At 34.2% G+C, this 16,324-nt stretch overlaps 1 protein-coding gene across 3 annotated transcripts in view; it reads right to left on the bottom strand.

Annotated features, from left to right (window-relative positions):
• The window catches only part of LRRK2 (leucine rich repeat kinase 2), a 141,309-nt gene that overhangs the window by 59,436 nt on the left and 65,549 nt on the right, over positions 1-16,324 (bottom strand). For all 3 annotated transcript variants that reach the window (XM_028113159.2, XM_028113160.2, XM_028113162.2), the window contains 8 exons: positions 15,388-15,638; positions 14,961-15,109; positions 11,719-11,812; positions 9,297-9,483; positions 7,982-8,163; positions 4,967-5,196; positions 4,414-4,541; positions 2,626-2,844 (listed from right to left, as the gene is read on the bottom strand). In XM_028113159.2, the coding sequence (XP_027968960.1) occupies positions 2,626-2,844; positions 4,414-4,541; positions 4,967-5,196; positions 7,982-8,163; positions 9,297-9,483; positions 11,719-11,812; positions 14,961-15,109; positions 15,388-15,638 (1,440 nt within the window). The remainder of the gene's footprint in view (positions 1-2,625; positions 2,845-4,413; positions 4,542-4,966; positions 5,197-7,981; positions 8,164-9,296; positions 9,484-11,718; positions 11,813-14,960; positions 15,110-15,387; positions 15,639-16,324) is intronic.

Genomic DNA, 16,324 nt, shown 5'->3' with positions numbered 1-16,324 from the left:
CTAATTTTAAATAGAAATGCAACTGTTAACACAGTAACTAAAATGCCTCTGTAAACCACCAGGTGGCAAACTCTCCCCATTTCTCACCCCACGTATATATTCTTGTATTCTTTTTACTTGACAATTTCTACTTAAATTCTTAAACTTATTATAAACGGAAATTGGGTTTTATTACACATACACATGCAAATTTAAGGTGCTCTTTTTTTTACTGGTAACTGGAACTTTAAGGAGCTTTATTTATAGCAGCCATACTATTACTTACACATCCACCTCCAGTCATTCGAAAAATTGTTTTCATGTATCCAATGCCCCAGCAAATTAAATGTAATTCCACCAATCTCTACTTTTCATATTCCCTCTCTTCATCATTTGAAAATTAAGATAAAATAGACCTTCATATTGAAGGGCGTGTTTTAACCCAAGAAAGAAAACCTACATAGAGAAGTAAACAAGGGTTCTCACAGAAAGCAAACTACATAGCAAAGGGATGAATTTCATAGGGCTGAGTTTCAGGCCCAGCAGAGCATCCCACTCTGCTAATGGGCTGGACAAGACTGAAAGGGATAATGTTGTCACTGAATTCCATTTTGTCCTACTTCTCGTTTTAGCTTGATTTAGGGTCACCAAGAGCCAAAAAAGAAAAAAAATTTTTTTTCTAGAGTCTGGAGAGACACACGTTAATAAGGGTGAGACAAGGAAAGATTAGAGAAGAGCCAAGATAGGAGGAGAATATGGAAAACAAATGACAGGGCAGAAAAATTATTTCTAATAGCTTAAAAAAGTTGCTATCTGAATACACGTTAAAGCATCTCAGGGAGGAAAGACTATACAGTTCTGGCAGGTTCACTGGTTCTGAAAGATCCCAAAAGAACCAGTATTCTGCAAAGCAATCAAACAGATTTTCAAACTAAAATGCTAGAATGATGCAACCATTAGCAATATACATCGTTCTTCAAATAATGCAGCCATTTCTCAAAGCATTTGTTTTCCCTCCTTGTGTCAGCTTCAAAATTCATTTACAAGTGCAGGAAGAAAACTGGTCTTATTGACTGATAGTGATAACTTGCTATCATGCTAACGTACTAGTGGCCCAGTCAGATGAACCAACCAGCTCATCCATACTTCAACTAAACTATCCATACTTTATCTACTCGTTTTCACTAAATTCAGCCTTTTTCAAAACAAACTATTCTCCAAGAAGTCTTTTAAAAACATGATATATGCGCCAACATATATGATAAAAATAGCTATTAAAATGTTATAAGTAACAATAAAGTTCTGGAAGTACAGGTATAGTCTCAGAAGAACACTGCCTGGATAAAGAGAATATTTAATTGGATGCATCTATTTTGTGTATTTGTTTCTTCAAAGTCGCATTACTCTCTAATCATATGTCCGACAGGAGAGCAGGAAAATTTGCAGATAAATACTATGTCATTCTTCTTACATAAGACGCCATTGCTGACCCACCATGGGTGAAACCTTTTAGGGACTATGATAAACGTGTTGAAAGATACAAACATGCAAATTCTCTCCCTGGGCACCACAAAGACCAACACATTTATAAATGGCTCATTAGGTTTTAGATAGGAGCATAATCTGTGCAAATGGAACAGAACTAAGCTAACTGGCCAACACATTATAACCAGGGTGACTGTGTAATTTATCATCCAAATTGGAATGCTTTTGAGAACATAGTGGGGCACTATTAATTATGTTGGGAATGCCCAGGCAAAACAGGGCCCTCGTTATAAGCCATGGCCTTGATCATTAGTGCTAATGAGCTAAACCAACAGGGACTAACAGTGAAATTCACCATTGGGTTTGGCATATTGAACTATGTGAGGAATTTTCAGGGCAGTTTATACCACGGCATCTGTGGAACTCCGGAAAGTTTTTCCTGAAAGTATTAGAAACAGGTATTCTTCTTAATAACCAATTTATGTATGTTTTATGAACCCTATGAATTACACTTGGCTTACCAGAACTTTGGAAATCAAAACATAATTTCTAAAATAGAAAGTCCAGTTTATATGGACTAAAAAATTGTTAAGACAGTGTTGAAAATCAAATTCCTGATCTTGGCAGCCCCAGGAAAGAGGCATCTCACAATACTGAGGTGAAAAAAACAGGTGGAATGGGTATCACAGTGACAAGAGACTCGAAGGAGCAGCACAGAATATGAAGATGCACATAAAACTCCAAAAGAAAGGAGCAAGTGGTGAAAACAAAGATCAAGAGAGGAAGGATGATCCCAAGACCCCAATATTCACTTGTATTCTTTGAATCACCACCACAAAAAGCTGTGAGGAAAAGGGCATCAGAAACATGATCTCAGATTCTCTCAGAAATATTCTCTCAGTTTCTCAGACCATCTTAGGTTCCTTCAGGATCCTCTAATTATTTTTATTCCCATTTCTGTGCATTTGAAATAAGGTATGGCATAAGTAAGCAACTTCAAAATTGAAGCATTTTAATAATGCTAACATCAATAAAAGAAACCACAATTTTAAGATAGTCGTTCTTTTCTCAACACCTCTGACATTTCTAAGCAGTTGCGTAACATGAGAGTGAATCAATTAAATTTATCCACCAGTCTGCAGTAGGTATTAACCACGTTACCTTGAAATTAAGACTCTCATTTATGATGGTTTTCCGAAGCTTTGCCAAAGCATCAGATTCCTCAGTGGCATTCACAAAGTGGTAATCCCTTATTGCAGGAAACCCTCGCTTGTTCAAGAGTTCCTTGGTGATTTTACTTATGCAGGCTTTGCGCTGCTTCTCATCAGAAACATCTAAATGTGTGCCAACGAGAATCACAGGGGAAGAAGAAGCACGAGCCTACAAGAAATGGTACAAAATACTCTTTGTGTTTGTTTTAAAATCAAGACTGCTTACAGTTCTGTTCCTAGTCACTTTTTATGAAATTCAGTTGAGTGGAAATGAGAAATCGAAAGATGTCAAGAAGAAGAAAATGTGAACTATCTTCCCTTCCTTAAACCTAGGGGGAAAAAATGTAACCTTAAATTTTAAAGTCATTCTCATGTCCCTTCTTATTCCGAGTTATACCACTTTTCAGGCAGCTTATATAACAGTAGTAGTCTATTTTCCTTTTCTTTATGCCTTAAAATGGTTACTCTCTAAGTGTACTTTGGACTTCTAAATAAAATAAAGCATTTAATAAACCCAAGACTGTATCAAAGTGACCTAATATGGTTTATATTTTCACTTCCTTATCTGTAAATTCAATCTCCTGAATTCAATTTAAAGTCATTCAATTTGTTGTCCACATGGACAACAACACAAAAAGGCACTAACGCCAGTATGACTGCCTCTATAATATTCGCTCACTTTGGCTAGTTATGACAAAAAAAGGAAGTTAAAAATTACCAAAATTACAAATTGAGCTTGTAGTCGGCCAAAATATCTGCTCAAATGTCCTGACACAAACCTTTTTAAGGACTTGATTCACAGAAGAGCCCACTGAAGCTTCATTGGGCATGAAGCTTCACTCACTCTTACTTTCTCTCAATTCTACAAACCTGGACTACATCAGGAAACAGCTAACAGCATGACAGCAAGGGACAAAGTGGAAAAACCACAAAAAGAGATTCCAAATATAAGAGCATACTAATCTGGTGCTGTTTAAAAGTGTAAGATCTGGGCGCCTGGGTGGCTCAGCTGGTTAAACGACTGCCTTCGGCTCAGGGATCGAGTCCCGCATCGAGTCCCACATCGGGCTCCCTGCTCAGCGGGGAGTCTGCTTCTCCTGCTGACCCCCCCCCCCACGATCTCTCTCTCTCTTTCAGATAAATAAATAAAAATCCTAAAAAAATAAAAAAAATAAAAACAAAAGTGTAAGATCTGAAGTAACCCATACTACATTGCCAGTGAGGACACAGCTGGCGATGCATGGATTGCTTTTCTTTAGTAGAGTTTATTTTAAATTAGGAAAGTTCATACTCCATTTAAGAAATAAAATGATCAGGGGCGCCTGGGTGGCTCAGTCAGTTAAGCATCCGACTCTGGATTTCAGCTCAGGTCATGATCTCAGGGTCGTTGGGCATGGAGCCTGCTGCTTATGATTCTCTCTCTCCCTTTCCCTCTGCCCATCCCCCCTCAAAAATAAAATAAAGTGAAATAAAATGATCAAAAGTAGCTTAACGTATATATTTTCAACTCTTACAGGTTAAAGGGTTTTAAGTATCTATAACATTTAGCAATATGGAACACACTATTTTCATGTCATAACCTAATGACACTAAAAATTCTCCAACTCAAAATTTTAGTGCTTCTAACTTTATTTTTAAAAGCTGAGGAAACTGAAGCAACTGCTTGTTCAAAATAAATTACCTTACACACACAAAAATAAAAATTATTTTCTACTTTCAAATGATTAGAACAGACGACCTTTATATTGAAGAGCCAAGGCTTCATGGCGTCCACTTCAGCCTGCCCTTTGCTGAGGTCATAGACGGCAAGGTAGAGAGCTCTTTGGGTCATGAAGTGGGGATGAGTGCTGTAGAATTCCTCACGACCTAAAGAAAGATTGGAGACTTTTTTTTAGCCTTCCAAACAAGAGGCAAGAGTTGTTTAAAAAAATTTTGGGTGATAATACCTACTATTTAGCATACAAAAAAAAGAGAAACAGCCAACAGACACTACGTTTAGAAGCCTATACTAGGTTTTCACTAGGGATTGACAACTTTTAGCCTCTGGCAACTACCAACCAAGTATTTAAGCTTCAGCTGCCTCCTATTGCTTCCTAACATTTCCCTCCATGGAATTCACTCTGGTGACAAGGGTAAAATTAGAAGTAAACAGCTTTGGAATAATTCCATAGGATCTACCAGGTCTCTTTGCAGTATCTAACAGCTCTTTTGCAGAAACAAAATCTCAGCTTTTAAATCCCTGTCCTAAATAAAAGATGAATATGAATAAAAGATTCTACCAAAATAAATACCTGCAAAATCCCACACATTTAGAATGAGGTCTTTCTTCCCTTTGCCTCTTATTTGGATAGGCCAGTCTTTCACATCTATACCAACTGTGGAGCTTTGCACCCCAAGATCCGATTTCTTGGTTTTCGTTAATTGCTGCAGTAAGGTGGTTTTACCACTCCCAGTATTTCCCACAATCATTAGCTTCATTCGGTTATAAGGCACGGCCTTTTTTAACCGCTGTTGAAGAAACCTGGTATTTGAAAGACAAAAATTAAATAATAAACTACTTAACAATGTACTTAATATAGAGGTGAATTCTTATGTGTTGAAATTTTTAAAATATCAGACTGTTCTAAAATATAGCATGCAAAACACTGCACAGCTCATGAACCTAATAGGTACATGTCTTTCAATACACTATTAAAACATATATTTTGTTAGTGATGTTTGTGTAGTTGATAATGATTGGTACCACTATCAAATATAATGACATGTTACATTATCACCAGAAATAATCAAAATATGTTTGCAATACTAATTAGAATGCTGATAAATATAAACTAATTAGCATTATATATATGTGTGTGTATATATGTGTGTGTATGAGTTTCTTTAAATATACAAATAAAACCCTAAAAATTAGAAGATCCAAAATTTTAAAAAGCACATATGACAGAGAAGCAAAGTAGAATATATATGCATACTGTTACACTAAACTTTGATAGTGAGGTCATACTGAGTAGATTATATGTGCCTGTGTGTGCGCACGTATATATTCATATTTGATATATATAAGGTATATATTCATATATATTATGTATCATGTATATAATGGAAATGGAGACTGAAAACATATTGGTTATATTATAAATTAGTACATGTAAACTATTAAACTATCAGCAGATAATATGATGCTTTTCCTAACAATCTTAATGAAAAAAAAAACAACTGAAACTAATTAGAAGTGCTATAGGTAACTAACAAAACCACTTTTAAATTAATACTCGATTTTAAATGTTCTTAAAAATATACTGGCTATAGAAAGATCTATCTTTAACTAGGTTAAAATGTTCTGACAATTTAAAATTAGAGGAGCAAACTAAATCATGTGTGAATTTTAGGGAATATGGACTGATCCATTCTCATAACTAATAGGACTCTGACCAACATTCTTGAGGATGTGAATAAAAGGCATCATTACTTTTCATGATTTATTTGATGCTTTAGAAAATACAACCTGACAGACCAGATATTGGGCCTGTGATTATTGAAATCATTTTGTCACATATAACTTAAATTCTGTTTTAAATAATTTTCTCACATACAACTTAAGTTCTCTTTGAATTATCAATAAGCAAGTATATCAATGGTTCAAATGTCTATTAAGAATTCAGCACTCTTTGAAAAGGTCATTCTTTAAAAAAACAAATGATGGGGGTGCCCAGGTGGCTCAGTTGGTTAAGTGTCTGCCTTCAGCTCAGGTCATGATCCTAGGGTCCTGGGATCGAGCCCCACATTGGGCTCCCTGCTCAGCAGGGAACTTGCTTCTCCCTCTCCCTCTGCTGCTCCCCTTGCTTATACTCTCTCTCCCTCTCTCTGTCAAATAAATAAATAAAATCTTTAAAAAAAAAAAAGAAAGTAAATGATGCCTACAATTTCTAAACTACTCCAGGTCTCTCCCTTCTAAAAATGTTAAACACATTTAAAAGTAGATATGGTGGGGTGCCTGGGTGGCTCAGATGGTTAAGCGTCTGCCTTCGGCTCAGGTCATGATCCCAGGGTCCTGGGATCGAGTCCCGCATCGGGCTCCCTGCCCCTTGGGAGCCTGCTTCTCCCTCTGCTTCTCTCTCTCTTTCTTCCTCTGTCTCTCATGAATGAATAAATAAAATCTTTAAAAAAATAAAAATAAAAAAATAAAAGTAGATATGGTGGCTTGATAATGCAGCATACCATACTGAAAAGGAGATCTACTAAATGCTTACCAAGAATTGAACCAATTTTAATTTGAACATCTGTCCAGTTTCAGAAGGGAAAATCATGGGAAACAATTAGGTAGGATGAAAGGTAGTTAAGTTTAGAATAGCTGGTGACAGTCTTTCTTTTCAAATTAAATCAAGCCCAAGGGGACAGAAAACCAAATCTTTCCTCATAAAAAGAGATGAAAAGTTAAATGTAATTTAAGAAAATTTAAGCTGAAGAGAATTAGGTAAGTATGTAGTTCACTGGTAATTCAATAATTGTCAATTATATGCCAGGCTCTGTGTTAGGTGCCAAGAATCAAACTGCGAAGGAACATAGCCATGATCCCTGCCTTGTTGGATATTATAGTCAAGTCAGGGATACATTGAGAGGTGATAATTGAGCTGAAACCTGCAAGATAAATATAGATAGGAGTAATTTTGTAGAAATGGGAATAAACAGTTTTTGAGTAGGGACCAATAAAACTGATATGCTCAAAAGGTAACAGAGAGTAAGATAAAATCCATTACCAAAGGTATTTGAAATACATCAAGTGTAAAGACCAGAAACAGTGATAACTGGGAAGTTTTGGTGGTTTCAAAAATGATCAGGGTCAGTAGGTTACTCACCCTTACAGGCAAAATCAAAGTTAGTAATTTTATATCATTTAAGTATCTATAATGCTTAAGATATAATAGACATATGATAACTATTTGCTATATGAAATGCAGCTTGAGAAGTTATTATACCCTATTATACTCTGTTATTATACTCTTTAGAATGTATATTTGTAACAAGAGACCACATAATAATTTCCTTTTACAGTCCATTTCTATGACCAGCATGATCAGGAGAAGAAGCCACTCTCTCAACATTAGCATGGCTAGGAGAAAATGAAAAGCTCTGTAGAGGCACCATATAAACCCATTTATTAAATAAAAGGAAAATGACACACAGCATATCACCTTTAAACAGTACTATACATTATTTCCTAAATTTTAACTACATACCCATCAAAGTCACAGAAAAAATCTGAAACATACTTAATTTTAAAAATGGAAATAAAATTATCTAACCTTATGATGTCTTTTGCTTTACATCCTATATGTTTAAAATCAAAATTAAGCCGTAGTTCATCCAAAGGAAGATCCCATATTTTGCTTAACTTCCCCATTTCATTGGGAAAGGATCTCAGCTCCAAATTGTAACTGACATCAAGGGAGGTCAGGTTTTCAAGACAGCCAATCTCAGGAGGAATCTTAATGAAATAAAAAAGGATTGTTGGTGGGAAGGAAGAAATGTGTGCTGCCAAGAAACAAGATGCTTCCTAGGAAAAAAGAAAGGCTCACAGAGCCTCTCAGCAAATGGTATAACTTTTCAGCAGAGTTCTAAAACTTTCCAAAGGCTTACCATAGTTTCCAGTATAAATATTTAAAGACATAAGTATAAAGGAATTACCCAAAACAATCCAAGTCACTTATTTATAATCTTATAAAACCTATTCTCCCTTGGTAGAATATTCATCTCCTCACAACATTAAAAGTAAAGAAGTTCTTTATATTTATCTAAATCCAATCATCAGTGACTTCAGTCTGTTCCTTTACACTATGTTCTTCACTAAAGCTATAAAGATCTAGTCATAAACTTACATGCAACTTAACGTTCTTAAAATACAGCTAAATGTTTATGCTTTCGGTGGCATTGTAATAGGAGGGTATTTTTCCTGTTCCAAATTATTAAGCGATATACATTACTTTTACAATAGAAAAGCATCAATTTGCTGGCAAAAATAATCAGGTACCAAAAACCATTCACAGTTATTCTGAACTTCACAGTTTCAGACACTTAATTCTTTTTGGCTTTCATAGGCAAAAAACCTGAAGTTGGCAAAATTATATTTTTTTCTGAGATGAATAAATAATCAGTTTCAGATTTATAACAGAGGCAATGGAGTGAAGCCAAAAAGGCTGACCCACTGGGCTAAAGGGCAGCATGATAGAGGAATGCAGAAATTTAAGAAAATGGGAGAGAAAGTCAGCTGAAAAACACACGCTACAGATGGCTCAGCAACAACTGGAGAAATGTAGATGATCTGCGAGTCTGTTAACAGATCAGAGATTTAGTGATAAAGTAAAACACTTAATACCTTACACACATTCATGATTAAATATATATATTCATGTAATTCTTCAAAAATAGAGCACAAAGTGATTTTGAAAGAAGGTAATCTACGCTAATATGCCCACTTACTTCAGAGTAGGATTAGATCTTACTCAAAGGTAAGAAATATCAAATGACAGATTTTCAAAATGATAATTTGTGATATTTTCAAATCACAAAAGCACATTTTTAAATTGGCAATCATTTTAAACAAATAAGATGACCTCTTACCTCTTTCAGTTTATTATGAGAAAGATGTAGTTTCTCTACTCTTGACCACACATATGCTTTTTCACTCAAGTCCAAGATGCTGATCTGATTAAAACTGAACAAGAGTTCCCTTAAGTTCAAAGATTTCCAGTGTGCAGGACTCGGCAGATACTCAATTTCATTGCTGCTCATATCTAAGGATCGCAAACTAGAACAATACAATGTCATGATAAAAACCAAATGAGTGCTTCCAAAATACATGAAATAACATCACAAGAAATTTTCACCAGAGTGAGACACAACTTTAAAACTAACATTATTTATATTTAAGTATGCATGTATGTTTTTGTGTATATATAGATAGATATGGGCTAGAAAAAAAGCATGTCTCACTAGGAACAACATTTAAATGAATAAGGACTATTAAAAACAAAATTGAAGCCTAATTTCCTTACTTCAGAAACATAAAAAAGGCAATCTTAGAATGAAAGAAAGACCAAGTGTTTACCAATGTTTATGATACATGAGAAATCATAATGAACAAATGCAAAAATGGTCATTTCTATACAAGATTTATAAATATGCCTTCTATATAAGAGTTACAAATACGTAGCTCCCCCACTTCTCTTTCATTTCCCTCATTACTGGGAGGATTCTTCAGAGGCTGTGTCTTAGAGCTAATTAATAATGTGCATGGGCATAACCTTTTACCAGCTTGTCTCAGTGTGATAAATATCTCAACACTGAATGTGATGTCTTGCATACAGTAGGCTCTCAATGCAAATTAGTTGCTTTCAGGAATATACTACCCAAAGTTTGCAGGAAACAACAGAAAAACACATGTCATAAGCGTATGTGTGTAGATAGAATAAAGACAATCAGTGATTGTGATATATTTGACTATGTAAAGGTTGTCTGGACTTTTACAGTTATATGTTGACCCCTTTCATCCAGCATTTTTGAACCAGAATGAATTAATTCTAACTAAGCTCACACAGTTGTACAGTCTGCTAGACCAAGGTTCAGGTCTGCATAACATTTTTGCTCTCATTTTAAAATGACACTGGATTTTGCCCTATGTATCTCATAAAGATGCATAAAAATAAGAAAATTAATTGGACTGTATTAGAGACAAGATGTGTATATCTAACAAACAATACAACTTAGATAAAGCCAAGAATCAACAGATTGTTCAAAAGAAGTCTCTGTTAGCCTCAATGGGGACTTAAGCTGGCGAACTACATATTCCTTTGTGAAACAAAAGAATACAGTTGAAGAAATACATACAAAATGCTAGAAATGTATGCCTGAAGATGTTGTCTAAAAGTATAGAGTAATTAAGAACTAAATAATATTTTTAGTTACCTGGGAAGAAAACTTCTTTATGGCATGTCTCCCTAATCAATTTTTATAAACATTTGACTTTCAAACACATTTTCAGGAACACATTATGTTTAAAACATAGGACCACCTGTATTCTAGAGGTGCCTATATGCATGAGTTGAGAGTATAAAATTGAGTCACCAGTGTTTAAGAACTGTGATTTAGGCAAATTACTTCATCCCTTTAATAAAATAATGTTCTCATTATAAAGTGGAGATAATAATAGTTTTTTTAGGAAGATTAAAGACAATGATCCACCATTGAGCGGATAAAACAGTGTCTGATGCATTCTAAAGCTAGACTGAAATTAACTATTATATGTCTGTCTGACATCTTTTATGGCTAGATTATAACTAAGCATTATTTGCCTATATATGCATATATTTGCACAGACACACTTGTGGATTTGGTTTATAATGTATAGCCCAATTAGAACAGTATTTAAGATGACACATTTGAAATTTAATTAATGCCTAAATTTATAGTTAACAGGAAGCTTTCACGTTTAATGAAATTAACCAGAAATATCCCCAAATACCTGGAGCTATATAAATTGTCCTAATCTCCACCAAAAATGTCACTCAAACATATAATTTCAAAGTTAGTAATATCCTAGGAGCATATCAACCTCTGAGAGCAAGTAAAATTTAAAAGTTAAAGTGATATGGTGAGCACCGTGAATTGTGTAAGACTGACGAATCACAGACCTGTACCCCTGAAACAAATAATACCTTATATGTTAATAAAAAAATTGAATAAAAAAAAGTTAAAGTGATAGCTACTGTAATCTCAATTGTTTGTAATAGTGCAACAGTTAATTAACCTTAAATTGTTTCAACACAATAGTACCCTATATTAATATAAAAGTTAAAAAGGCCAAGTAACAACTTGGGTCTTTTGCCTAAATTCTAACATTCATAGGTTTAAAAGAACATTAAACTGAGTAGCTTTAGAAATCAATTACAAATTATGAATCAATTAATATGCCTAAGTCAAAACTGTGTTTCTAAAGGTTTTGTTCCAGCTCATGCAGTTTTTAAAATTAAAATAATAAACTTACTGTGGAAGATTTAAAATTGCTTCTGGAACACATGTAAAGCTGTTTTGAGATAATTTTAGGCTTGTCAGGGAAGAAGGCAAAAAAGGCATAGCAGCTAAAAGAAAACAAAAGTGAGATAAGGGACATTTTAATCATTTTAACTAGATTTCCCTTAGATTTGACAATAAGAACAGCTATCAATGACCTGTCACTTAATTTAATTTCTATTCACATGCTGACAATAAAAAATTCTACTTTTAAAATAAGGTAACTCCCTTACTCCTTTTACTAAACACCAAAACAATGCAGCATACTTATAAGCATATTTTCATCTGAAAGCTAAACAACTGTCCAAACATAAATTCATCTGTCCAACATCTATACAAAGTAAAAATTATTAGAATATTCATTCCAAATTATGTGTGATATTATCATTATGTGTACATACATTATGGATTAATTCATATTACTCATAAGTATAACAAAACACTTTGAATACTAATATACAATATAATGTAAAGATAAAAATTCTTTATAGTACCACCTAGTAAAGAGTGTTCTATGGGATAATAATGGATGTTGCTTAATAAAAGCATTCTTTGATCTTAAGAGATTGGGGAAATATTAAATAAAATGAAGTGACATATCTCAGAGTTCTCAATATTCTCATATACTTTATGAACTTCCAAGAAGGAAATACAGTATAAAGTACCTCCAGGCAATAAAATTCTGTGGAACACAGTTTTGGAAACTGAACAAATCATTCAGCCTGTTTTTCATCCGTAAAATAGTGCAGCTAGACCAGATGAACTCTGCGATTCTTTATAGAGATCTAAAAATCTATCGTTCTATGAAAGTGGCTTGAGAAATTATTTCTTAGCATTTTCAAGGTTAAAAATATGAGTTATGCTTTCTCTAGAAAATCTTCAAGGGTCAAAGTGTCCCAAGACGCTGCTAGAAGCTGTTTTCCTGAGAGGCAGAAAGGAACATGCTATTATTTTTCGCCTATATCTGAAAAGTATTTGTGGCAAAATAAATGATTCTCCACTTAAAAATTAAGAGGTTTAGATGCTATATGGAAAAGACTCATGAATTCAAAGAACCAAAACTGCATTTCACATGGGATTATTTTAATGGTTTAGTGGTCCCACTCAGATATCACTTCCCTAAAGCATCTTTCCAAATATAAGACCACTTCTAAAACTATTACAGTTGTGTAGTGCAAAGCAAATGGATTTTTGAACTTAGCTGTATTCATGCTTTCACAACAACCAATTAATTAATTCTATGCCCCTGAACACATCACACAAAAATCTCTCTTCCTTTTCCTCAGTCAAGCAGAGATCATACCTGTCCTACCCTACAGGATTTTTGTGAGATTCAGCTGAGATGACATTAACCAAGCCTCAGGGTCCTAGGGATGCTCCTCTTTCCAGATCTAACTTAAATGTCACAGATACAGAGACACTTCTCTGCCTCCGCAGTCTGGATGAGATCCCCCGACGTACCCTTGCAGCATCCTCAACTTGTCCTCATGGTATTTAGCTTAGTTACTGAATGCCTATCTTCTGAACCTAACTACTTATTCTTTAAGGCCAGAGACTGGATTTGCTTTGCTCACTAGGAGGGAATCACTCTATCCCCGTTTTCAGGCACATGGTCAATATTCAAGAGGCCTAGAGGAAAGGAGAAAGGAGGAAAATATCGTGCAAATTGGCATAGCTTTTATCATTACTAGCTTCTGAAAGTTCTGGCAAAAGAAAATATTTTAGAATAAGTCAAATTTTATTCTGCTTTTAAGCAGTATTAAAAATTATTTTAAAGGAATGCCTGGGTGGCTCAGTCAGTTAAGCATCTGTGTTTGGCTTGGGTCATGATCCCGGAGTCCTGGGATGAAGCCCCACATTGGGCTCCCTGCTCAGCGGGGATTCTGCTTTTTCCTCTGCCTGCCGTTCCCCCTGCTTGTGTGCACTCTCTCTCTCTCTCTAACAAATAAATGGATAAAATCTTTTAAAAAAATATTTTACAGAGTCAATATAAAATAGTCATATGGGTGGCAAGGCGCATGTGGCCTCCTTTATCTTCTTAAGGAAGATAAAATATGGGGAGTTCCCATTTATTTCCATAAAAGTATCTTGTCCCTTAATATTAGAATGTTCAGGTAGACTACAGATAAACATAATTCCCTGTTATCTCACATGCTAAGAGGACATGGAATATTTCCCAGCTTTTAATAAAAGTGATGATCATATTATGTATTACTATAATATTCTGCACAGAGCAAGTGCTCAATGAAAAACATCAACCATACTAATTTGAAAACTGTTAACTGGTTAATTTTATTTCCAAAATAAATAATAATAGTAACTATACTTATAATCCAAAAATTGAGCAGACTTCAGTAGGAAACTCAGTATTCCTGCTTCAACCAGCTCATGCAGCCATATGCATTTTAGTTTCACAGACTACAACGAACCGTAGTATGATTATTTGGAGTCCAAAGAACTGTCATTTTAGACTATGAGCAGGTTATTATAATTTTTTAGTTTGAAAATTTTTTCAGTATTAAAAATTTTAATTTTTTAGTATTTAAAAAATAAACTATTTTTAGAGTACCTTTAGGTGTACAGAAAAATTGAGCAGAAAGTACAGAGAGTTCCTATAAACCCTTTCTCTCCTCACCACCATTCCTCCCACACACACATATTTTTATCCTTATTATTAATAACCTACATAAACTTGGTGTATTCGCTATAATTGATGAGCCAATATTGATATATTATTATTAACTAAAATTCATCATTTACAATAGAGCTCACTCTGTGCTGTACGTTCTCTGGGTTTTGACAAATGTATAATGACAGGTATCCACATTACAGTATCATTCAGAATAGTTTCACTGTCCTAAAAATCCCACTCACCTCCCCATTCCTCTCTCCCTGCCTCCAAACTCCTGACAATCACTGACTGTTTTACTGTCCCCACAGTTTTGTCTATTCCAAAATGTCATATAGTTGGAACCATATAGTATGTAGCCTTTTCAGATTGGCTTCTTTCACTTAGCAATACACATTTAAACTTCCTTCATGACTTCATGGCTTGATAACTCATTTTTTTAAATCACTGACCTTTATCTTTGAAACTCCTCCATTAAATTTAAATTGAAATGCCACCTTTATATCCCCACCTAACACGTCCATGTATGACTCATCCTATAATACTCAAAAGGACTGGTTAGGAGGAGACTCATACAGAACACTTACCAAGATAATTCATTCTGGCACTGAAACTCTCCACTTTAGGACATGCCTCAAGGAAGTCTTCTGATAGGGATGTAATGTGGTTTTTACTAAGGTTTAAAATCTTCAGTTCCTTCAGGCTTAAGGGGGAACATATTTCTGGTATTTTATTTCTAGTCATAAGAAACAAAAGGAGGATTAAATTTCATAAATTCATATGCTTTGAAGGAAAAAACAATTTGCCTTCAAAGAAGAGCATCAAAGCAGATTTATTAATTTTAAAATTAATTGTGAAAATTGACAGAAGCTATAATATGAATTCCCTCAATCTTTTATCATATTACTGTTTAAAACCCGTTACTACAGAAATAATGTCAACATATTTTATCAATCTTACAAAACTTCAATGTAAGGCAATCCTTTTGTATTTAATTATGAACTCCTTTCTTACCCTTCTAAAATGAGCTGTTCCAATTTCTCTACCACATCGCCAAGGTTCTCAGGAAAAGAAGATAGCTGATTATATGACAAGTTAAACTGTTTCAAGGTTGGGCACTTCACTGCAGGATCCAAAACTACTGAAGGGCTGATGTCGTTTCGAGAGACATCGAGGTTGGCAATACAATTCATTTTCAACAAGTAAGAGGGAAATGATGTAAATTTATTACTGTGCAAATCCAAATGTGTCAAACACTTCAGGGTCTGGAAAGACAGTATTTTTAAATTCTCCAACCATCCGAAAACCATCTGAAAAACTTAAAATTAGCTAATATTTCTGCCTTCCATACCTCTGGTAATTAGAACCATTAAGAATTTTCCAAGAAAACACAATCCACAAGAGAACTTCAGTATAATGATTGGTCCAACCATCCCTGCTATTAAATGGGTAAAAACCAGGAAAATATAACAGTTAAAGTGTCAAAAGCAATTCACAAAAATAAGGTTAAGAGTTTAATTCAGTTTTTTGGTAAATTATTCCTGCCAAGAGTGAGATGGAAACAGAATAAGCCTCAATAACTATTTGAATTATTTAATGAATAAACAGTACAAAATAATCCTGGGAATACATTTTTTAAATACCAGCTTTTAGAAATTGTTATACATTTTAATATAAATAATATTTAACCATAAAAGTAGTCATTGTATATATGTTTCATTTTAGAACCTCTTCTTTGTCATGAAACTTTTTGTTTCAAATTTCTAATCTCCACTTTTAAGCAATTTCTAATTTTACCATGATGATAGGAAACCTTCCATTTATATGTCAGTTTTTTAAATCTTCGGTATGGATTATTGTCAAAGCCTAAAATATCAAAACAATCTCTTCTCTATGCTCTTCTTTATATATCAATATATTTATCCTCACAGAAATTCTAGAGTTTGACGTG

This window comes from Eumetopias jubatus, unplaced genomic scaffold, assembly GCF_037043125.1.
Source record: "Eumetopias jubatus isolate StellerSeaLion01/CBP00866 unplaced genomic scaffold, mEumJub1_p1.0 scaffold_8, whole genome shotgun sequence".
In the NCBI taxonomy this organism is placed as follows: domain Eukaryota; kingdom Metazoa; phylum Chordata; class Mammalia; order Carnivora; family Otariidae; genus Eumetopias; species Eumetopias jubatus.
The sequence above is the reverse complement of the archived record's forward strand: the minus strand, read 5'-3'. Positions and strand labels throughout refer to the sequence as shown.